This window comes from Adiantum capillus-veneris, chromosome 1 (assembly GCF_014529385.1).
Source record: "Adiantum capillus-veneris isolate H3 chromosome 1, ASM1452938v2, whole genome shotgun sequence".
NCBI lineage: Eukaryota > Viridiplantae > Streptophyta > Polypodiopsida > Polypodiales > Pteridaceae > Adiantum > Adiantum capillus-veneris.
The window spans coordinates 78,693,100-78,718,771 of NC_140931.1; the positions used below are offsets into that span (position 1 = coordinate 78,693,100).

At 40.4% G+C, this 25,672-nt stretch overlaps 1 protein-coding gene across 2 annotated transcripts; it reads right to left on the reverse strand.

The window, feature by feature from the left end:
- Positions 1-18,259: 18,259 nt before the first annotated feature.
- On the reverse strand, positions 18,260-20,686 carry LOC147465025 (actin-like). 2 transcript variants are annotated; one of them, XM_086517472.1, is made up of 5 exons: positions 20,532-20,686; positions 19,844-19,930; positions 19,364-19,757; positions 18,663-19,276; positions 18,260-18,552 (listed from the first exon to the last, which is right to left on the reverse strand). In XM_086517472.1, exons 2-5 carry the CDS (start codon positions 19,901-19,903, stop codon positions 18,487-18,489), a joined length of 1,134 nt encoding a protein of 377 aa, XP_086373598.1. In that variant the 5' UTR covers positions 19,904-19,930; positions 20,532-20,686; the 3' UTR covers positions 18,260-18,486. The 2 variants fall into 2 exon arrangements, with proteins under 2 accessions (XP_086373598.1, XP_086373599.1); XM_086517473.1 differs by having other exon boundaries at positions 19,844-19,925; positions 20,532-20,680.
- Between the last annotated feature and the right edge of the window lie 4,986 nt (positions 20,687-25,672).

Genomic DNA, 25,672 nt, shown 5'->3' on the forward strand with positions numbered 1-25,672 from the left:
TCTTCCTGGTTGCCTTAGCCTCTATCCACTTGGTCAAATAGTCCGTACCTACAATGATATATTGAGCTTGAGTTCTATAAGTAGGTGGTTGTATTGGTCCGACAAAGTCTATGTCCCATTTTGCAAAAGCTCTAGCACCCATCATTGGTCTTCGAGTCATGTTATCTTATGGGTTGTCATTTTTTCTCGTTGGCATGCGTCACACCTTTGAACATATTCTTTGGCATCTGAAAAAAGTGTTGGCCACCATATGCCTGATCATTAAAATTGCTCTAGCGGTGGTTTCGCTAAAAAAGTGACCTCCAGCTATATCAACATGTGCTTGTTCTAAAGTGTGTATATATTCATCTTCATTTGCACTAAGACGGAAATGTTGATCCTTTCCTCTCCAATACAATTGGTTTTCAATAAGAGCATAGTCTCTTGCTTCATTTTCAGTAGCTCTTTGGTGGCTTTTACTCATATCCTTCGAAAATGTTATGCTTGATAAGTAAGTAACTAGATAGTTACTCCACTTAGGAACGAGTTATATTTGAAATAATGTCAAATGAGGTATGGGTGTTTGTTTCTAGCATTGAAGATAATTTTTCACAAATGAGGGAACATCACTTCCCATGGTTGGCCAAAATACTCCAAGTCTCAATATCCGTTGCATAGTTTGGTCTTTCGCAAAGTGATGTCCTACTATGGTAATGTGTGCTTGACTTAGGTATTGGGTTTTCTCTTCAGGATTAATACACAAAAGCAATACTCCACCTTGATTTCTTTTGTATAGCCTTCCAGCTAGTAATTGATACATAGTCCATTGCCCAATTAATCATGGTGTAATAGGAAATGGTATTTGAGAACCCACTTGAGCTATGGTCATCAATGAAACCATATATTTTTACCAACGGGGTATCATTTCCACGAAGAACAGATATGCATCTGGTAGATCATCGTCTAGCCCTTTTGGTGGTTCTCCTGAAATAATCCTTGATAAATGATCTGCTCTTTGGTGTGTGGTGCCCTTTTTTACAACTACAATGAAATCAAATTCGAAAAGAATGATAAACCATCTCTCTATTCTCCCTAAATCTTGGTGGTCTACAAAGAACACAAATTTGTTGGCTAATAGGTAATGTCTATACTTTTTTATGACATAGATTATCCCTAATCCTTCTCTTTCGATGATTGTATAGCTTTTCTCGACCACATTCAATTGTCTACTAGCATAAGAAATGGGAAAATCAATTTTTTTGCCTCCTGGTTGAGCTAATATACATCCAGTGGAAAAATTTGAAGCATCAACATGTATATGGAATATCTTATTCCAATCTGGTGCTTTCAATATTGGATCTGAGGTGAGAGTTTGTTTAAGCTTCATGAAGGATTCTTCACACTCATCAATCCATATAAAGAGTGTAATGAGGCCATACATGGGTTTTGCGATTACAGCATACATGTAATGAATCGTCTGTAATATCCACAATGTCCCATGAAATCCTAAACCCCTTTGGCTGTTGTTGGTCTAGGCAATTCAACAATAACATGAATTTTATCCATATCGATTGCTATGCCGTTTTTAGACACTATATGTTCAAGAATTTCTCCTTGTCTACCCATAAAGGTACACTTTTCATGGTTTAAGCAAATCCTATAAAGTATACATTTTTCAATACCCTTTTGAGATGTTCAAAATGATCACTCCGGGTTCATGAATGTACATATAAATCATCCATATAAACTTCCAAGAAATTCCTAAGATATTCTTTGATAGCATGGCTCATCAATCTTTGAAAGGTGGTAGGAGCATTAGTTACCCCAAAAGACATAACCCTATAGGCCAAAATACCCCATTCAGTTGCAAAGGCAGTTTTATGCTGATCTTTGGGATCAACCAAAAGTTGATTGTACCCTAAAAAGCCGTCTAAAAAGCTGTAAGCTTCTTTTTCTGTAACTCGTTCTAAAACATGTTCAGTGATTGTAAAAGGGTAGTTGTGTCTAATGGTGGATGCATTCACTTTTTTGAGATTAACACACACTCTTAATTTTCCATTTTTCTTGGGAACCACCACAATTGGAGGCACCAAATCTATGTGTTCAATTTTATAAATGAATTCGGCTTCCTTGAGCTTCTCTATCTCTTCTTTGATCTTTTGACAAATGTTTCTTTATAAGTATATGGCCGTTGTCTACTTGGTTTTGTATCATCTCTCATAGGTATGGTCTCTTGATAAATTTTTCAATCAACTGTTGGAATTAGGGTTGCAGAGAAACACACACAGCTTGGAGAAGACGAAGGAAGCTCAAGGCACACAATAGAGACCCTGGGCTATGCATAAATCTGCTGACATGTGAGACTGCAAACTAAATATCCGGCCTCGTGTTGCATACATAAATGAGGCAGCCAACATTAGTTTGATAAAGAGTTACATCAGCAAGATCGCCAGCATCATGTAGACTCAACTTCAAACCTGTTTCCATGGGAGTGGCAATAGGTTTGCAATCCTCAAGTCCAAACTTACATAGCAATGGTCCCCAAAGAGTTGGTCTAACGGTAAGGCTTTGGCCTCTCAACCTACGGGTTGTGGGTTCAAAGCCCCTGTTGGGTCACACTCTAGAGGGACACCTTGTGCTCACCTGGTGTTCACGTTGCTAGGGCTCTTGCCCTTGGACACTCGAGTGCATCCTCCTCCTGGGGTGGGTCACCCGAGGAGGAGGTTCCTAGCTGGTTGCTACGAGTTCTCTCCGTCGTTCCCAGCATGTGGTGCATCAATTAGGTGGCCATGGTGATGCCTACGCGTGGCTCTTGCTCGATGGTACGCCGCCCTTGCCCGACCATGTAACATGGCTAATATTTGGAAGGGATAAGCACCTCCCCCTGTGCGCCCTCTGGTGTGTCGAAAAAAAAAAAACTTACATAGCAATGTCTTTGTAACTTTTCTGACACAAGGCAATACCACCATCACACTGCTTAAACTGTATACCCAAGTAATGATGCAACAGCCCCAAATCTTTCATCTTGAAAGTAGCATTCAAATCAGCCTTAAATTCAGCAATATGTCTCTCATTTGGTCCAGTGGTCAGCAAATCATCAACATAAAGAACCACAATGACAAGTACATCACCCTCACGCTTTACATACAATGTGATTTCTGTTGGACTGTTATGAAAGCCTCGTTTAACCAAATGAGTGTCAGCTTTCTCATACCAAGCATGAGGAGATTGCTTTAACCCATACAAAGCCTTCTTACATCTGCACACTTTGTCCTCTTGTCCTTTTATGATAAAACCACAAGGCTGCGTTACATAAACTTCCTCAAATATATCACCATTCAAGAAAGCAGTAACAATGTCTGATTGATGTATATCCCAACCAAAATGAGCTGCCAATGCACATAGAAAATGCAAGTAGACATACGACAAGTGGGAGCAAAAGTCTCTTCATAATCTATGCCTTTTTGCTATGCATAACCCTTTGCAGCAAGTCGAGCCTTATGGCAATCGATCTCACCATCCGGCTTGCGTTTCAACTTAGAAACCCACTTCGTACCAATGGACTTTTTGCCAGGAGGCAAATCACATAAAATCCATGTGTCATTTTCTATAAGTGCATCATATTCTGATTGCATGGCAGCCATCCAATTTTCTGAATTCTATGCTTCATCAAAAGACAGAGGCTCCTCAACATCATGTAAACTAGACACAGCCAAAGCATAACAATCTGATGCATAAGTTGCATGGCGAGAGCCTGAACGAGTATGACTAGACAAAGTACATCATGTACATCTGCATCAGTAATAGGCTGATCTAAAACATTTTCAGAAACCCCCATAGGTTGTACATTTGCCTCATTGGAACTTACATTCATATTTCCACCACTGAAAAGAGGCAACAAAGTGTCATAAATGTCTTGTGAGCTTACATTATTGTCTATAGTACATGACAGCAAGGGTTGTACAAGTAATTGCCCAAGGATGGAGTTTGCATGGGCCCACAAACATCACTATGCACAAGCTGCAACCTGCATATGGCCCGAACTGAACCATCCTTTGGAAACTTAGAACGTTGCATCTTACCCAAAATTGAGCATTCACAAACATGTTTGACAGGTGCTTCAAGAGGCGGCAAAGAAGCAACCATATCAGATTTCTGCAAACGCAGCAAACTGGCAAAATTCAGATGACCAAAACATGCATGCCAAATTTTTGCATCTGAGATAGCCCTTGAATCTGCAACAGCATTTGCAAAAAAATTTCCACACTTGTCATACAAAGTGAGCTTATACAGCCCACGGCACAAAAGCCCGGATACAACAATTTCATCACCAAAACTGAGATCATGAACTGTACATTTGTCATCCACAAATTTGACTACAAGTCCAAGTCTAGCAAGTGCTGATACAGACAAGAGATTCTTCTTGATCCCAGGTACATAAAGTGCATCAACAAGTGTGAAAGAACTGCCATTTGCAGCAGTAAGCACAATCTTTTCAACTCCTTGAAGTGGATAAGAGGCATTGTTGGCACAAGTGACTAAATTTCCATGAGGGACAGACTCGAGAGAGGTAAACAATTCACGATGCGAGATAATGTGCTTTGTAGCACCACTGTCGAAATACCACACATGTGAATCTGTAGCAACTGACAAGCATGCATCATGGACAGCAGGATTGTAAGTGCACTCTGCGCTAAAAGCCCATTCTGCATCAACATCAGCATCACATTCTCCTTTCACAGAAGACTCAACAATGGCTACATTTGTAGTGGAACCAGCATTTGCAGTGGAACCACCCCCTTTCTTCTTAGCCTCTTTGGCCTTCAACTTAGGACACGACTTGATCAAGTGATCATTAGCTTTACAATAATGGCAACGCATCTTCTTTTTGCCCTTATCACCATAATTTCCAGACGAATTGTTGCCAGCAGAAGCATTAGGAACAGAATTTTTTCCACTCGCAGCAGAACCATAGGAAGTGGTTGCATTACTGTTACCACCCTTTCTTTGAGAAGCAATAAAAGCCTGTTCAACTGCACATTGTCTAGTCCTGTTTTTTCTAGAAAGTGACTCTTGCAATAGCAATGTGCATAATGCATCAAACTTGACAACTTCAGGATTTCCTTGGGTCATCAGTCTCCAAGTACTAGCAAAAGTCTGGTAGGAATCTGGTAAGGCATCAAGAACAATCTTCGACATGCATAATCTTCCTCAAGAACAGTCTTCAAGGAAAGTGTCCATATCATCTTCCTCATGCATAATCTTCGACTCCAGCTCTTTACGAAGCAAAGCAATTTTAGCCTCATTGCGACTTGCATAAAGACCAGCCAAAATATCCCAAGCCTGTTTTGCAGATTTTGCTGAACGGATGTGAGGAACAATGGTGCGCTTCACAGAAAACGCAATCAATGCATGAGCCTGCGCATCCTTAACATCCGAACGAGCTTGTTCTGTCGTAGGCAAAACAACTCTAACAGCAGCAATCCTTGCAGGAAGACCTACAACATCCTCAACATCGCCTACATCCTCAGAACCAGGACGTACATCAATGCCCTGCACAATATTCCAAACGCCCTTTGACACAAGAACGTGTCGCATCATATAAGCCCACATAGGGTAATTGTCCCCATCCAACCTATCCTCAGCGACAAACATCTTGCACACATCTGTGTTGTTGTTGTCAGCCATGGTAAATGCTGCACCTGATGTGAAAACTGCCCGAAAATAGGAGAAATGGAGCGGGAACAACCTGTGCTATATAGCACAAACCGTAGAAGACTATAAGGCACTTGTTATGCAGAAAACGGCACTGACAGAAACTCTTCACAAAATGACGAAATAGCTTGTGCAACACTGCCTGTAGTGGAAACGGAGGCCGAAATGAGCCCAAATCAAAAATCTGAGCAGACCGAGCTCTACGATTCATCCCAAAATATTTGTCGACCTACGAACGCTCGCCAAAGCTCACTGAAATCGGAGAAAGTGAGCAGGCGTGTACTGGAGCAGCTGGCGACTAAGCCCGGGAGGACGTAACCTGCTCTGATACCAATTGTTGGAATTAGGGTTGCAGAGAAACGCACACAGCTTGGAGAAGACAAAGGAAGCTCAAGGCACACAATAGAGAGTGTGTTACTTAGTGTGCAATGGAAAGATAGATAGCCCTAGAGTGATGGGCGTATATACAATGCACGGGGGAAAAAACCTCCTAAAGAGGGAAAAGATGCCCCGGCGGTCCTAGTGTGTTCACACACATCGCTACCACATGTATATGGTAACATCAACACCCTTGAGGTCTTTATAAGACCAAGCAAAGATATCTCGGTATTCTTTCAGTAAGCTTGGTAAAAGCTCTTCTGCAATGTAGGCAGGTTTGGGCTCTTCTCTTGGTTGAGCTAAATCTATTTTCTTTGCATTTTCAAGTCCTTCATATGAATCACCTTGCTTTCTTAATTCACTTACAGGCTGTTCGACTATGATCTTTTGGTCTTGGAAGGTATATTTCTTGTAATGGGATGGAACACTCATTACATCTTTACTCTCTTCCTCGATGGTTTCCATTTCAGTGGTATACATCTCCTTTAGAGTTTTCTTCAGCTCTTGATATTTTTTTCATTTCGTTCAACTTGTGTCATGGATGATTCAGCATCCTGATGCTTAGGTTTTGATTGAGTTTCCTTTCTCATTTTCCTTGATGTTTTTTATGTCCCTTGTGTTTTGTCTGAAGGATACCTACCCGTGATTTTATCTTTGACACAATCATGTGCATCTATCTGTATCAAAAACTGTGTTCTACTAGAAACTGATGGCATAGGTCTAGATTTCAAGTTTTTTGTTTCACTTTTTCTTCTATACCATTTTGGTGTTCTTGGTTTTTGGTTTGGAAAGTCAAAAAAAAATTTCTCTCCTTCTTTTATGAGTAGTTCCTCTCCTCCTTTTATGAGTAGTTGTGCTCTCACGTGTTCTTTTTCAGACCCAAAAGCATCAGATGTAGTTGAACGATCTTCAAACACATTAGTAGCATCATAATAAAGGTCTAAAAAGACTTGTTGAGATTTCAGTAAGTCCTTGGGTTCCTGAACTTCATCTTCAATGTGAATGGTTGAGATCTTTTGTATGAGAATTATGTCATAACTATCCTCATTGCAAAATTGAGTAGGCATAGACGTATTCACCCATACATCCATAGTTGCCAAAATTTGAGTCCTCAAATGGATCAAACAAATGCTCTAGAAAGGGTTCAGGTACATATGTTTCATATGTGCAATCTTTTCTAAGATACATTCTTCTCGTTTTAAACTCCCGTTTTCTGAGGCTCCACACATCCAAATAGGTGTGTCTTTGTTTAACCAAGATGGAAGCTTTGATTCAGCTGAAGAGACTGAATCAAATTCTTGAATGGGTGTTTTCATTATATCTTTATAAGTGTGATCTTTCAAATCGACCCTTGTAATTGATCCCACGTGCTTCAAGTACAGGTAATTGCCACATGAATGGCCTTCCCAAGATGATTTCATAATTAAGTTTCTTTCCAAAGTCCACTATCGCAAAAGTATGTTGATAATCAATTCCACAGGAACTAACTATCACGTTTTCAAGCAGTCCTAGGGTTTTTCTATGTGTCCATCAACCAATTGTAATTTCATTCGAGTTTGTATAATGGCTATTTTTTCCATGATTCCCATACTGCTTTTGTGGCTATGGCTATGCCAGCCCCACGGTCCAGTATTGCCATGGTCTCCACATCAGTATATCTCACCGAAAGGGTTGTGTTTCATTCTTCCCCTTCGTAGTAGTTCTCCGACTTTGTTTCAATCCTACAAGGTACTTGGCAAGTACAATCTACTTCCAAAATACCTCTACACAGAAAAAGACGACACTCTTAAGCTATGCGATTTTAAAGAGAAAGTTTTACTCTAGGTGATCTTAGAGGAAGTTAAAGAACAACTACACACAACGCTCTTGTTTTCCTTAGTTTAGGTCTATTCATTCCTAGCAATGGTGCCACATGTGGATGGGTTTCCTAACCTCACTCTTATCTTATTGCAGACATAGCGAGAACCACAAACATAATTGTCAATCCATGGGACGAAGATGACTCGACTAGTGCATAGAGGCTCCAAGAGGGTGTCAATCTCTTGGAAAACAACAGACAACTCGCATCTAACACAAGCTACACTCAAATGACCTAAGTCATCGAAAGCTTGTCACTAATTGGCAAACAAAACATGACCCTTACAGCATTAAACGACATCTGAATGTTATGAAACTTCTAGGACAAGATATAAGACCTAAGCACACATGCTTATGGTCTCAAGACTCACTTTTGACGAAGTGCAAAAAACACGATTATTAACAATAGTGAGATTTTGACCTAGTCGTTTCTGACCCCAAATGCATCTAAATGCTTAGCAATGATGCCCCAATACCCCGCCTATGCTTACTTTGTGATTTCCTAGCTTAAATTTCTACTAATGATGAAATTAGGTTGCGAGTTGGCAACGCTAAAAGCTACGATTTACCATGATATTTTTACGTCAATGCGTAGAGCTCTTACCTGTGGTTGCAACGCAACAGACGGCACTACAATGTGACAACCGACAAGGGAGAAGGAAGCATGAGAAGGAGAGAAGTGAGCGTCATTAGCCCACACTGTGTATTTCTTATCCAAGACTTAATAATAACTTTACAAAATTGGCTTTTATACCTTAGCCAAGGTTTCTTTGGTCAAAAACTAATCTTTTGGGAGCTCTAACTAAGGATAAATTGATACAATCTGGAAGCTTACAGCTCTGGCTCATAGATTACAATATCCACTTGGCAATTAGGAGTTACAATATTCTTGATTTATCAAAAGAATAAGTGTTTTTACAATAAAGTTCTCAAAAAATGTTACATGGGTTAGCTTGCTACTAACACTTTGGCATGCACGTTTTGGTCATCTGAATTTTTCCAGTTTGCTGTGTTTGCAAAAATATGATATGGTTGTTTCTTTGCCACCTCTTGAAGCACCTGTCAAACATGTCTGTGAAGGCTATATTTTGGGTAAGATGCATCATTCTAAGTTTCCAAAGGATGGTTCAATTAGGGCCACATGCAGGTTGCAGCTTGTGCATAGTGATGTTTGTGGGCCCATGCAAACTCCTTCCTTGGGCAATTACCTTTACTTAGTGACTTTCATTTATGATTACTCCATGCATGCATGGGTATTTCCTCTTAAAGCAAAGTCTGAAGTATTTATGTGCTTCAAACAATTTTTGGCTATGGCTGAAAATGTTTCGAAGTGTACTATGGGCACCCTTCATTCTGATCAAGGGGGGGAGTAAATGTCTCATGAAATTAATGCATTTTTGGCTAGTCGTGGGATAAAACACCAATGTACAGTGCCTTATACGCCTCAACAAAATGGTCTTGCTAAGAGGAAAAATAGGTCACTTACGGAAATGGCACGATGTATGGTCAAAAGTCAAGCTTTGTTGCATTCATTTTGGCTTGAGGCCATCATGTGTGCCACTTATGTACTTAATAGGTGTCTTACAAAAGCTTTGCAGTCTATGACTCCATATGAAGCATGGCATGATAGAAAGCCATCTATTGAGCACATGCGTGTTTTTGGCTGTTTGGCATATGCTTTGGTTCCACAAACACAGCGTAGAAAATTGGATGATAAGGATGTCAAATGTAGTTTTGTAGGTTATAGTGCTAAAAGCAAAGGTTATAGGTTGTATCATCCACAAACAAAACGTATTCTGGTTTCACGGGATGTTGTGTTTGTGGAAGATTTTGTTCAGCCCTTGTTGTCATGTAGTAGAGACATTAATGTAAGCTCATAGGACATTTATGACACTTTGTCGCCTCTTTTCAGTGGTGAAAATTTGAACATAAATTCCAATGAGGCAAATGTACATCCTATGGGGGTTTCTAAAAATGTTACAGATCAGCCTATTACTGATGCAGATGTACATGATGTGCTTGATGAGGAAAGGGTTAAAAATGAGAAGGCTAGAGGTATGCCAAAATGGTTGGTGCATACATTGTGTGACAGTAAATTGCATGCACCTTCACAGATCAGCATATTACTGATGCAGATGTACATGATGTACTTGATGAGGAACGGGTTGAAAATGAGAAGGCTAGAGGTATGCCAAAATGGTTGGTGCGTACATTGTGTGATAGTAAATTGGATGCCCCTTTGTCTAGTTGCACTCGTTCGGGCTCTCGCCATGCATATTATGCATCAGGTTGTTATGCTTTGGTGGTGTCTAACTTACATGATGTTGAGGAACCTCTGTCTTTTGATGAAGCACATAATTCACAAAATTGGATGGCTGCCATGCAATCAGAATATGATGCACTTATAAAAAATGACACATGGATTTTATGTGATTTGTCTCTTGGCAAAAAGGCCATTGGTACAAAGTGGGTTACAAGTTGAAACGCAAGTCGGATGGTGAAATAAATCGTTATAAGGCTCGACTTGTTGCAAACGGTTATGCACAGCAAAAAGGCATAGATTATGAAGAGACTTTTACTTCCACTTTTTGTATGACTACTATGTGTTTTCTATGTGCATTGGCAGCTCATTCTGGTTGGGATGTACATCAATCAAACATTGTTACGCTTTCTTAAATGGTGACATATTTGAGGAAGTTTATGTAACATAGCCTTGTGGTTTGTCAAGAAAGGACAAGAGGATAAGGTGTGTAAATCTAACAACGCTTTGTATGGGTTGAAGCAAACTCCTCGTGCTTGGTATGAGAATGTTGACTCTCATTTGGTCAAACGAGGCCTTCGTAACAATCCAACAAAAATTACATTGTATATAAAGTGTGAGGGTGATGTATTCTCATTGTTGTTCTTTATGTAGATGACTTGTTGATCACTGGACCAAACGAGAGACATATTGATGCATTTAAGGCTGATTTGAATGCTACTTTCAAGATGAAGATTTGTGGATGTTGCACCATTACAGTTTAAGCAGTGTGACTCGGTGGTATTGTCTTGTGTCAGAAAAGTTACATAGAGACATTGCTATGTAAGTTTGGACTTGAGGATTGCAAACCTATTGCCACTCCCATGGAAACAGGTTTGAAATTGAGTCTTCATGATGCTGGTGATCCTACAAATGTCACTCTTAATCAATGGATGCCTCATTTATGTATGGAACACAAGGCCGTATATTCAGTTTGCAATCTCACAGGTCAGCAGATTTATGCATAGCCCAGGGTCTAATTAGGCATGGACAAGGTGTCAAGAGGATTTTTTTCTACTTGAGTGGCACTTTACATCTCGGCTTGTTTTATCACAAGGAGGGATCATCGCCGCCAAATTTGCATGTTTTTCCAAACTCAAATTGGGCTGGTTGTTTTGACACACGAGTGTCCAAAAGTGGTTTTTGTTTCATGCTTGGCAGCGCATGCATATCATGGTTGAGCAAGAAGAAACCTACTATGGCCGCTTCCAGTTTTGAGGATGAGTACATGGCGGTCTTCACGAGTACGATTGAGTGTGTATGGCTCAGACGCCTTATGGCTGATTTGGGTGGTGGACAGGACACTGTCAGAGCGCATTGCCAGTTGCGAGGAATTCAATTTTTCATGCTCGCACAAAGCACATTGAGGTGCATTACGACTATGTCAGGGAGAGGCTCTCAGCAAGAGAGATCAATTTGGCTTATGTCCCAACACAGGACAACCTTGCATATCATTTCACAAAGGCTGGACTGAGCGAAGTTCTACTCGGGGTGGGGGGTTGTGGAAAGGGATTGAAGCTCATGAAAAACTTCTTTCCCCTCCGTGGACTCACTTGAAGATGAGCGGCACAATAGGAGAGATGGTGCGCAAGTGCAACCCAAAAACGGAGGTCTTGGAGTGGGAGGAGAGTACCAGATACTTCCAAAACTCTAGATCACTTTGGTCCCCTTGGCTCTCTCAGGTAGCTGGGCTACTTTTGAATCCTTACTAGAGGGAAATTGATAGAAAGGTGAACAACATAAGGGTGCAGCATCTTACCCACTTTTGGCATGCTAGCAGCCTGAATAGGAGAGAGGCAGACCTGGTGGCTACCCAGTTTCACCTTAATGGCACGGAGATGCTCTTGATTAACAAAGTTTTAGATTGCTTGGGTAGTCTAATAATGCCCATTAGCACTCATGTATGAAAATCATGCTAGATCAACCCATTCTAATCTATCAAACAAGAAGAAGCTTGAGAAATTAGATCTAGTGTATTGGATGTGTATCACGGCCTATGCCTACGAAGTCACAATGTGGTGTTGTATATTTTATTACTTCTTTAGATGATGCAACATACAAGGTGTGGACATATATATTGAAGCATAAAGATTATTCCTTTCAGGGTTGCAAGTGTGTTACTCGTGCAAGATTGCGTTGAAAAAACAGCAAGAACCATTGTTTTGTTTTAAAGGGGAGATGCACTTTAGTAGCAAAATACCTAGTGTAGAAAGATTGAATGCAGTAGAGAGTCGCCTTGTATCTTTGCGAATACCATTTGCACAAATTCGAGAACTAAAATTTGAAGGTCAACTTGGTTTGCGTGGAAGCATTGTGAATGTAATGGCAGATTTGTTTCGAGTACAAAGAGTGTTGCCACGTTTTTCTAGTGATCAAGCTTCAATCCTCGTAGAGATTAAGCGCAATCTTGGTTATAATCATGCCTATTTGAGTGGCATTGTGCGACCAAACTGTGTTCTTCAAGCTTTGACGGACCTTTTGAACACTCCATTATACATTGATCATGGTGTTACAATTGATATGTCTTGGTCATCTACTTTCACACTTCATGCAGATCTTGGTTGTAGTCCGCACGAAGATGTTGGAGATGAGTTTGATGCTACAGACACTTTGGTGCATGGTATCTACTCTGCACAACAGGTTGTGGACCACAATTCTCAAGTTGCAAGTATAGCCCCTTGTGAGGGATTTAGTCCTCTAAGCATTTGCGATGATGAATCTTGTGAGGAGTTGTCATTTCCAACATTGTTTTTTGGTCAAAAAAGAAAGTATCATGTGTTGGCAAAGAAAAAAATAGCAAAACGTAGCACAATGGGAGCTTAAGAATGTGGATAGACGATTTGCAAGCAACATTGAAAATCTATTCGTCAAAACAATAAAAATTATTGTTGCAAAAGTTCTTGGTTCTATATGGGTACGCCTACGCAAGGGAAAGTTATGTGGCAAGTGATTGCAAGCAGAAGATGTTCAAGCTAGCACTAACATTGAGCAATTGCTTTCATCTGAGCTAGGCTATCATGACTTTCAATCAATGTGCAAGGTGAAACTTAAACGAAATGTGTTTGCAATGATTCGTCAATTAGGCCAGTCGACTTTCTTTGTGACATTATCATGTGTGGAGCAAAGATGGAACCCTTTGAAAGATTGTTTGTGCACATTAAATCCTCATATTAAAGAGACAGCCACCCAAACAAAGCTTCATTCATTCGTGCACTTGTTCGTTCGATCCCGTCACAACAGCACGGTACTACGTTCATAGATTTCAAGCCATGAAACAGGAGTTGAAGCGCAACAATACCATCCTTGGTGAGTTGGTAGATTACTTTTTTGTGATTGAATTTCAAAATAGAGGAAGTCAACATGATCATGGATTGCTTTGGGTAAAAAATGCACCTCTCTTTGGTATTGCACCGGATAATGATACAATACGTTTTGTTGACACACATATTGCTACTGAGAAGAATTTGTTAGATGAGTCTCTTAGAGGCGTGCAAACTCACTACCATCGCAATGTAAAAAACGCAAAAGCTAGTGCCCCTTTGGCTTCCCACGGCCGCCCTCACGAGAAACGTTGGTGCTATATCCAATCACAGTATCTCAAACCAAGAAAGAAACACTCTTAGCCAATAAAAAAATGCATTGATGATCAACTGCTTGCTCTTGGGCAAAATTTAAATGCGTCATATGATGAATGGATAACCTCGTTGGATATGATTGAACAAGTATACAATCAGTCCCTTTCTATAACCGTCATAGAGCCAACACTACTCTTGAAGAGATCCAAAGGACATTTACACAAACAACTTCAACAAAGAGTTGTGTAGTCTAAGGGATGCAAACATTGGTATTCAATTTATTTTCAATGGCCACGGAGCTGCTACATATTGCACATTGTATATGACTAAGAATGACTCAAGCGCAAGCAAAACAATGAAGTACATACTACAAGTTTGCAAGAAAATTAATGTGCCAACGTTGGATCGATTGAAAAAATTTGGAACGGCTTTGATCAATACACAAGAGATGACATCACAACAAGCCACATATATTCTCTTTCATTGCCCTTACATAGTGCGAGTAGACAATTTGTGTTTATCAATGCAGACTTTGAAAGCCAAAGCACACTGCTGTTGAAACGGAGAGCTACATCGAATACTTTGAAATCTGCTGATACAAGCATTTCTTTTTACGACCTTGTCACTAAATACACTCATCGTCCAAATAAGCTTGCACACATATGTTTGGTTGATTATGCAAGCAACTACCACTACATACGTGGATCTATCCGTGAATATAAGAAGCCTCGAGTCATTCGATATGCTAACTTCATTGTGGAGAAGGATGCAAAGAAGCATTTCCATGAGCTTTGTTTATTGTTCCTCCCATTTATTGGCGATGAGAAAACCTTTGAGGAAAATGTTGACTGTTGGAAAGACAAATATGCCACAAACTTTACAATTATAGATGAGAATCGTCAGAAATATTGCAAGTTGGAACTTGGTACAACAAGCACTAAAACACTCTCATTGTCCTCATCCTCAAGATCCGAGCATAACGAGCCTTACAAATATGAGTTGGCCCTTGATATTCAAACAAGCAAGCCCACCACAAGATGTTTGCCAACATTTCGAAAATTGGTGATGTGCAACGAGGAGTACTACTCTCTTGTGTCCAAGTGGAACATCGAGCAACGCTCTTTTTGTTATGACATTATGACTAGGAAACGCTTGCAACCAACTCATCCAATCTGTCTCTTCTTGATTGAGGGTGCAGGAATAGGAAAAACTTTCACATTGCAGGCAATTTTGCAGGGCTTGATCCGCCACTACAATACCTCTCTTGAATTAGATGTTGATCTTCCCTCAACCGTTATTGATGGCATATACAGAAAAAGCAGCTTTCAACTTGGAGGCACAACAATTCAATCAGCATTGTGCTTGCCCCTTGTCTTCCAACCAAATGTTTCTCTTTCTTCTGAAAGCCTTGCCGAGCTCTCGTGACTCTATAAAAACCTCAAACTAGTTGTGTTTGATGAAGCATCTTTGATTGGAAACAGACTCTTGCATATCATAGACACAAAGCTACAATCAATTAAGCACAATCACGTAAAGCCATTCGGTGGTCTTGATGTCATCTTCGATGGTGACTTGTGTCAAGAAAGCCCAAGTCGAGGCAGTTGGATATTTTGCGAGCCACAAGATTCTCTGCAATTGCTCTCGCCTTCATTTTGGCACACCCATATAAAATGCCATGAGCTCACAAGGACAATGCATCAATCAGACAATGACTTCATTCCTATTCTCAATAGAGTGCGCAAATCAAAACACACAAGCGAGGATTTGTTGCTCTTAAATACCAACCATAGCAATAAAGCCTTTGACAAATTGACAACACCCCATTTATACTTCACCAATAACTGAAGGACTCACATAACCGCCTTGTTTTTGAGAAATTACCTGCTCACGCATACATCATCCACACAAGGGACAACCATCATAAAACTTGATCAAAAGACCTTGTAGTGCCAAACATTCCGTAAAACACTGCAAGCTTGGCCTCAACCTTGGAGCTTAAAGCAGGAATGATTGTTGAGATTTGTGGTGAGAATATCAATATTTTCAATGGTCTTGTGAATGGCGCAAGTGGAATTCTAAAACTTGTAGAAACCAGAGATGCCTCTCCTATTGCATGGATCTCATTTTTTGATTCCTCAGCAGGCTTCAAGTTGTGGCATGTAAACCAACACCTTAATATGATTCCCATTAATCCCCAATGGACACCAATTTTTCAAACAACAAAAGAATTTCAAGTTGAAAAAAATGCATTGAACATTGTGTCTCGAACCCAATTTCCAATCCAGACAGCGAATGCACGCACTATCCATAGATCACAAGGCTTGATAATGAGCATAGTAGACTTTGATCCAACATCAATAAACTCACATGGATTAATCTACACAGCTCTTTCCCGCATCAAAGATCCATCAAACCTCCACATTCTCAATCCAATCCAACCATCTCAAATCAAAGTCGACAAAACTATGCTTGATGAGTTTGATCGCCTTAACAATGAAGCCAAATCGGAATATTTGACAAAATTTCACTCACATACAAACGCACACATCATATCATTCAATCGTCGAACATAGTTTCTAATCACAAATATCTCAATTATATCAACGAGGATCCAAACTTTGCAAGTTCTGACATTTTGTGCTTTCAAGAAACAAAGCAAAGAAATCTTTCCAATGATCTTGTACCGTTTAATCATGTCCATCACCACAACAAAATTGGTGTTTCAATCTACTACAAGGCTAGCATAAAGTTGCACTCTGCAAATACACTGCTAGCTCCAGGAATAGAAATCATTCAAGTTACCTTAGCTATCCATAAACACCTTGATTGGAAAATCATATGCGTTTACAAATCTCCTAAAAAACTCTTCAACCTCGTTGGTGTCACAACTCCATACCTTGTTGCAACAATCCCATCTTGGACGAATGAGTGTCATCATGGAAGACTTTAATGTACACAATGAGCCCACAAACAATCAATATCATTACTTGGAAGAAGAGCTCCAGTCACATGGCTACACAACAAATTCATGATGTAACCACTGTGTACAACTCAAAACTCGATCATGTTTGAATTAAAAATCCCCTTGCGTCATTCATAGTGAGCACACGGTTTTGCTTTTGGTCAGAACATTCATCCACACATATTATGATTTCTACATGATTCTAATCACTCCCCTCCCTCCCTTCCTCCCATCATCTCTCCCTTCCCTCATCCTCACCACAAAAAGAAACCATGTTTCCATATTTTATGCCTACCTTTATCCTAACAAAATATCACTTTGATGCTCTTCAATCCTTCATCGTGGTCAACACTCTATGATGTAATCTGCAAATCACTTTCTCTATGAATCAATATGATTTTCATCTTTGTTCGCTTTCATGTTATTCATTTATTCATGTATGGACAAGCCTTGTGATTTTATCACTTGTTTATATTCACATTTGCTATACATTTAGATTGAATTAGGCAAAAATTCATGTCATCATATCCAATGTTGGTCACCAAGTGTATTACACAATGAGAAAATCTCTTCATACTTTCAATGCATAGATGGCTAGACATCTCTGCATCATGAATAGGATGGTTATCTTCATAATTTACAAGGTGTAGCTCTCATGACTTCTTGAGTAAGAAGATTCTTGAGTAAATAAGTTCTTTGGCAAGACAATTTTAAGCTAGTTGTTAAAATGTCAAAGTTTAAGAATGGGACCAAAAGTACATACAGCTTCACCCATCCAATGAGTACAATAGAATTATTTCTCTTTCAGAGACCCCGAGTACAAACATTACAAGAACACATCGACCACATTCAGCTCTCATGATAAGCATAGGATTAAGCGAGTACTCTCAATGCAAGCCCTCTATAGAAGAGTATTCCTCAACTAGTAGCCTTGTTCCCAGAGGAGCTCGAGGGGGCTGAAGTGCAAAACAAGGTGAAAAGTCACAATGGCCTACACAAGAGGATAAGAAAGAGTGTGCATGACCCACTACTCAAACACCACTCCTTATTGAAACATGAAAACAAATGTCAATCATCTGTCAGTCACCTACATATACATAAGACCATGCGTAATTATTTGAAAAAAAAGGACTATCTCTCACAGTCACCTGCATATACAAGTGGGACTGCCTCCAAGAGTCAAAGGTGTTGCCTGAACCTTCCAAAATAAGTTACACTTTGAATTTTAGACAAATAGTTGGGCAATGACCCGCTCCCAAAAAAAAAAAAAACAAAAAAGACATCAACACATCAAAGATTTGCAAGTTTGCGGTTTGAAGAAACAGAATCATGTCAACAAGCTTATCATCCACAGAAACTCATTTGCTGTGCCAAAGCACTAATAAGAATGATGCCCAAGCAAACCATAGGCTTTCATTGAACGCCACAAAAAATCACCCATACCTTTCCACAGCAGTCTCCTCTTTTCCTGGTCAATTTTTGTCACAATAGCCATTTTTAGCCATTAAAAACTCATTTCCATGTCTCAAGAACCTTACATGAGTCTCAATAAACAGATCAACCATGTTTACAACCAAAAGCGAGAAGATTGTTATCTTATAATTGCTACATCATTTGTGAATGGGCAAAACTCCATGAACAGCAAGAAATCAATTTTCTGGAGAGGAAAACCTGCTACTGAAGGACAATAGAAATTACACACAGGTATGCATACATGCTGTCTAAAAACATTTTCGGTGCACAATCGATGGGCCTGACTCATCATATTCGGACTTGGCAATCCACATCTGCAAAACCAACAAAAATAAAAGCTTGAAAATATATCATAGACAGCCCTGTTCATCAATTAAGGAGGAAGCAGAGCCAAAACAATCAAAACAACGAATGCCCAACATACCTGTTGGAATGTACTCAGAGAGGCCAAGATAGACCCTCCAATCCAGACACTGTATTTCCTCTCTGGTGGTGCCACTACCTTTATTTTCATACTGCTCGGAGCTAGAGCAGTGATTTCCTTGCTCATGCGGTCTGCAATACCCGGAAACATGGTAGAGCCTCCACTAAGCACAACATTACCGTACAAGTCCTTTCGAATATCCACATCACACTTCATGATGGAGTTGTAAGTAGTCTCATGGATACCCGCAGCTTCCATCCCAATAAGCGATGGCTGAAACATCACTTCTGGACACCTGAAACGCTCTGCACCAATAGTAATGACCTGTCCATCCGGAAGCTCGTAGCTCTTTTCCAATGATGAGCTGCTCTTTGCTGTTTCCAGCTCTTGCTCAAAGTCCAATGCAACGTACGCTAGTTTCTCTTTCATGTCTCTCACAATTTCTCTTTCAGCTGTTGTTGTGAATGAGTAACCTCTTTCAGTAAGAATCTTCATAAGAGCATCAGTCAAATCCCGGCCTGCTAGGTCAAGCCGGAGAATAGCATGTGGCAATGCATAACCCTCGTATATGGGCACGGTGTGGGTAACTCCATCACCAGAATCGAGCACAATACCTACAACATTAATTGAACCCCAAAACATTTGCTTGCAAGCTGCATCACCATGTTAACATGAATTTCAATGATAAAAAGAAAACTTACCTGTGGTCCTTCCACTTGCATAAAGCGAAAGCACAGCCTGAATGGCAACATACATAGCTGGAGCATTGAATGTGTCAAACATGATCTGTGTCATCTTCTCGCGATTGGCCTTAGGATTCAATGGGGCTTCAGTGAGCAGCACTGGGTGCTCCTCTGGTGCAACACGTAGCTCATTGTAGAATGTGTGGTGCCATATCTTCTCCATGTCATCCCAATTTGTTACAATACCATGCTCAATGGGGTACTTTAAGGTGAGGATACCACGCTTTGATTGAGCCTCATCACCAACGTATGCATCTTTTTGGCCCATACCCACCATAACACCCGTGTGTCGTGGACGACCCACAATGCTAGGAAACACAGCCCTGGGGGCATCGTCACCAGCAAACCCAGCCTACCCAAGAGTTATACACAGATCAAAATATGTCGATAAAGCAGTATACATAAACCAGGGCACAAGCGAATCAGGAGTATAATTACCTTGACCATACCAGACCCATTGTCACAAACAAGAGGTTGAACTTCATCAGCATCCGCCATTTTCACAAATGTTCAACAGACTCTGATCTTGAACAAATCAAATTAACATATAACATGAGGTCGATAAGGTAAAATTGGTATAAAATGCAAGGTTGCGACACCCAAGCACCACATATTTGCGATGGGAGATCAGAAAGAGAAGACTAGGAACTTCATTCTTGTGAGGAGAACAAACCTACACAAGAAGGAAGACAGACATTTAATATGTCTGCAAGGAGGAAAACCTACAGGAGAAGGATGACAGGCATTCAATGTGGCAGACACGATAAGCTTGTGCAAGACAAATGGATCTGACATAGCAGGAAAATTCAAAACACCCCAGGCTCCGTGCTCGCTGACTCTGTAAGTCATCAGCGGGGCGCCGCATGCCAAAAATTAAGGAAATCGGACATGGGCACACACACAAAGAACATTTACTTCACAGATCCCACCAAGAAAGCCACTCCAGAGCGCCACAGACTAAATTTGTGATGACAATCGGCGGAGAGAGTAGGTTCTAAAGAGCCTGAAGGGGCACTAGCAGATCGTGTTCCAGACACAACGAAAGAGTGCGAAAGTTTTGGCAAACAAAAGAATTGCAATGAGATCAACAGTTCAAACGCAGAGATGATGAGAATGAGGAGCATACCGAGATCTGGAGCGATGGAAGCGGCAGCTGCTTGCGTCCCTGGGACTGTGTAGCGAGGCCGAGGCGGGACTGTTTTTGTGCCCTTTATGAGGTCGTGTAAGCACGAACTGTACGCTATTACTGAGGATTGGATCTTAAGTTAAAGTACATTTTCAAAAGAATGAAGCGCCAAAGATGATGTTTCCACATATAAAAACACCTTCAATGACACTTATTAGTAACAGAAATCAGAACTAGAGTGCTTCCTTTAGAGTGAGTCCGAGGGTAAGAAGAGAAAAGCTTGGGGGGAGAGAGAGAGAGAGAGAGAGAGAGAGCAGTTGTGCTTTGCTTTCCATAACCTTAAGTTTCACAAACATGTTTGATAGGTACTTTAAGAGGCGGCAAAGAAGCAACCATATCAAATTTCTACAAACGCAGCAAACTGACAAAATTCAGATGACCAAAACGTGCATGCCAAAGTTTTGTATCTGAAATAGCCCTTGAATCTGCAACAGCATTTGCAAAATTTTGTCCACACTTGTCATACAAAGCGAGCTTATACAACCCACGGCACAAAAGGCCAGATGCAACAGTTTCATCACCAAAACTGCGATCATGAATTGTACATCTGTCATCCACAAATTTGACTACAAGTCCAAGTCTAGCAAGTGCGAATACAGACAAGAGATTCTTCTTGATCCCAAGTACATAAAGTGCATCAACAAGTGTGAAGAAACTGCCATTTGTAGCAGTAAGCACAATCTTTCCAACTCCCTGAACCAGATAAGAGGCATTGTTGGCACAAGTGACTAAATTCCCATGAGGGAGAGACTCGAGAGAGGTGAACAATTCACGATGTGAGGTAATGTGCTTTGTAGCACCACTGTCGAAATACCACACATGTGAATCTGCAGCAACTGACAAGCATGCATCATGGACAACAGGATTGTAAGTGCACTCTGCACTAAAAGCTCATTCTGCATCAACATCAGCATTATAGTCTCCTTTCACAGAAGACTCAATAATGGCTGCATTTGTAGTGGAACCAGCATTCGCAGTGGAACCACCCTCTTTCTTCTTAGCCTCTTTTGCCTTCAACTTAGGACACTGCTTGATCAAGTGATCATTAACTTTACAATAATAGCAACGCATCTTCTTTTTGCCCTTATCACCAGAATTGCCAGACGAAGTGTTGCGAGCAGAAGCATTGGGAACATAAGTTTTGCCACTCGCAGCAGAATCATAAGAAGTTGCTGCATTGTTGTTACCACCCTTTCTTTGAGAAGCAATAAAAGCCTGTTCAACTGCACGCTGTCTAAGTCCTGTTTTTTCTGGAAAGTGACTCTTGCAACAATAATGTGCATAATGTATCAAACTTGACAACTTCTGGATTTCCTTGGGTCATAAGTCTCCAAGTACTAGCAAAAGTCTGGTAAGAATCTGGTAAGGCATCAAGAACAGTCTGCACAAGGGAACTATCTGAAATGACTTCACCTGCAGAAATAAGTTGCTCATTAATATCCTTGACACTAGCAAGGAAAGTGTCCATATCATCTTCCTCATGCATAATCTTGGACTCCAGATCTTTACGCAGCAAAGCAATTTTAGCCTCATTGCGACTTGCATAAAGACTAGACAAAATATCCCAAGCCTGTTTTGCAGATTTTGTTGAACGGATGTGAGGAACAATGGTGCGCTTCAGAGAAACGCAATCAATGCATGAGCCTGCGCATCCTTTACATCCCAACGAGCTTGTTCTGCCATAGGCAAAACAACTCCAATAGCATCAATCCTTGCAGCAAGACCTGCAACATCCTCAACATCGCCTGCATCCTCAGAACCAGGACGTACATCAATGCCCTACACAATATTCCAGATGCCCTTTGACACAAGAACCTGTTACATCATATAAGCCCACGTAGGGTAATTGTCCCCATCCAACCTGTCCTCAACAGCAAATATCTTGAAGACATCTTTGTTGTTGTCAGCCATGGTAATGTTGCACCTGATGTGAAAATTGCCCGAAAATAGGAGAAACGAAGCGGGAACAACACGTGCCATATAGCACAAATCGTAGAAGACTGTAAGGCACCTGTTATGCAGAAATTGGCACTGACAAGAATTCTGCACAAAATGACAAAATTGCCTGTGCAGACCTGCCTATAGTGGAAACGGAGGCCGAAATGAGCCTGAATAAGAAATCTGAGCAGACTAAGCGCTACAAGCTTACCCAAAATATTTGTCGACCTGCGAATGCTCGCCAAACCTCACTGTAATCGGAGAAAGTGAGGAGGCGTGTGCTAGAGCAGCTGGCGACTAAGCCCAGGAGGACGTAACCTGCTCTGATACCAATTGTTGGAATTAGGGTTGCAAAGTAACGCACACAGCTTGGAGAAGACGAATGAAGCTCAAGGCACACAATAGAGAGTGTGTTACTTAGTGTGCAATGGAAAGATAGATAGCCCTAGAGTGATGGGCGTATATACAATGCTCGGGGGAAAAAACCTCCTAAAGAGGGAAAAAATGCCCCGGCGGTCCTAGTGTGTTCACACACATCACTACCACATGTATACGGTAATAGTTGTCAATGCAAACTATATTGAAGGTTTATTTAAAAGAATAAAAGTGAGGTGCTTTATATTGAGCGAGCTATCTTGTGTTAGCTCTAAACTGGGATAACAATTGGTATTGGTTTGTGGTGTTGCCCGACTAGTGAACAACTTTGGCCTGTGTGGAGGTAGATGTCGAATAGGTCTTCAACTAGACTTAGCACGTTTTGATGGAGGCTATACGCCCACCAGCTCATCACAAAGTGGGAATGATGTTAAGAAACCACTAAGGTTTTGTAGGCTAATAAAATGTGCTACCTAGAGAGAGAGAGAGAGAAATGAAATAAAATGTCATATTAAACGTCTTCAAAATGCTAAAATAATTTATGAGACCAATCTGATAAACTCCTTGTGTATCTAATCTAATGTATGCGTTGTCTGAAAAAGTAATGCATCGATCGATGAAGAGCTTCATCAATGTTTGCCTTTGTAAATAGACGTACTAGGAGTCTCCCATATTGCGCGAGAGTAGTCACGATCCTCTGATGGAGCCTCGATTGATGTCGTGGATGTCTAGCTCTCCCGAGCTCAATGGCTCTGTCAACTAATATATCTTTAGTGAGAGAGAGAGAGAGAGAGAGAGAGAGAGACAGAGAGAGAGAGAGAAGGAGAGATAGAGAACATATATATTATATATATATATATATATATATATATTGTATATATATATTGTATACATACATATATATATATATATATATATATATATATATATATATATATATATATATATATATATATATATATATATATATATATATATAGAGAGAGAGAGAGAGAGTCATAGGTTTAGGATTTAGTTTTTATATTTAAGTTAGAGTTTAGGTTTAGATTTAATGTTAGAGCTTTGGGTTTAAGTTTAGGATGTAACTCTATATTTAAGCTTTAGAGCACAGTTAGGGATTAGAGCTTAAGTTTAGATTTAAGATTAGATTTTGGATTTCGTTTTTATATTTAAGTTTAGCTTTAGGATTATGGTTTAAATTTAGAGTTAGGTTTATGGTTATGTTCGCAGTAGTTTGCATGTAGCTTACATGAGTTTAGGTACGAGCCGTTTGCACATGTGAGCTTGCAACTAAGTAAAGAGCAATGGTTGTAAGTGAAGCCACCGTTTTGTGGGGTGCACAATGCAAGAGTGCTCTCGCTTCTATAGAGTGCTTTGAAAAGATCTTATATTAAGTGAAAACGGTGGAGTTCAGAAATGACTTTCTACTCTCTTCTTTGTACCTTCTCTATCTTTCTCTCTCTTTCTGTCTATCTCTCTCTTTCTCTCCATGAATGCGGCATTGGGTTGGAAAAATTTCAACAGCACAGTATCTCAGAATGGAGACATGCATGTAATGTGCACAGTAATCCCTCGAATAAGGAGCTATTGTGAAGATATGTTGAGCAAGAAGCATAATAAAGAAGCTCTTTTTCAAAGCACTCTAGAGAAGCGGGAGCACTTTGGCACACCACTAAACGGTGGCTTCACTTACAACCACAACTCTTCAGGTAGTTTACACTAGGGAATGGCTACAACTGAACAAGAGGCAAAGGGGTTTTGTCCACTACATGCATTGTCATGTAGATGTGGGTTTGTAGATTTCTCGTACCCACAAATATAGGCATTGACCAATAAAGACAATATTACAACCCGATGTTTTTTATCCTTGTGCACCTCTAGATCGAGGTGTGCGGGGATTGGACATGGCTAGAGAATTTGAGATAGTTTACAATGTGATCTATGGTTACTTGATTGCGAGGGAGATTGAGAGAGAGAGAGAGAGAGAGAGAGAGAGAAAGAGAGAGAGAGAGAGAGAGAGAGAGAGAGAGAGAGAGGGAGGGAGATAAGAGACGGAGGAGAGTCAGAGAATATTAAATTTATGTTCAGGGTTCAAGGTTTTTACATACATTATGAGTAGTGACAATGATGTGGGGCCATCCGGCTGAAAGGGGGCCGAAACTCCTATCTCTCAACAAGGATATTATGTCCTTGTAATCCATGCAAACATGCTGTGCGACGGACAAGGCGTGTTTCTTTGCTGCACGTTCACAAATTTGGTGAGTTTGACCCATCTATTATAGATCGAGTTTTTGCCAGTTACAACTTGTCGGACTCTGACGCTGGCCGACAGGCACCAATCTTGCAACCCAATAGAAGTGTTCGCATGTGCTTTACTCAAGTAGCATACATGAGGCCAGAAGAAGCAGTCTCAGACAACTCGGAGGGTGATCGTGAAGAGCACATTCCCAACAAGGCAATGTTTGAGCCCGAGATTGACAAAATGATTGAGGCGATCATGAATTCAGAAAGGCTTATCTATGAGGACATGAAAAGTGAGACCGATACGCCATTGTATGGTAGAGCACAAGTGTTTAGATTGAAGGCGCTCCTAGTTCTTCTCAACATGCAAGCAAAATTTGGATGGAGTGACACTAATGTCCAACACTTTTTAGGTGATCTATTACAATGTGTCTACTTCAATAAAAAACTATAAATGTATAATGTACCAAATTACCTACACAAGTGTTGCGTTTTTTTTATGTATAGATTGCTCAAAGAGCACATAC

Excerpts from the sequence above, each read along its gene's own strand:
- LOC147465025 (XM_086517472.1), bottom strand. The coding sequence starts at position 19,903 with ATGGCGGATGCTGATGAAGTTCAACCTCTTGTTTGTGACAATGGGTCT. Across the intron at positions 19,277-19,363 it reads TGCAAGTGGAAGGACCACAG|GTATTGTGCTCGATTCTGGT; the intron begins GTAAGTTTTCTT and ends TTAATGTTGTAG. Across the intron at positions 18,553-18,662 it reads CTCTGAGTACATTCCAACAG|ATGTGGATTGCCAAGTCCGA; the intron begins GTATGTTGGGCA and ends TTGGTTTTGCAG.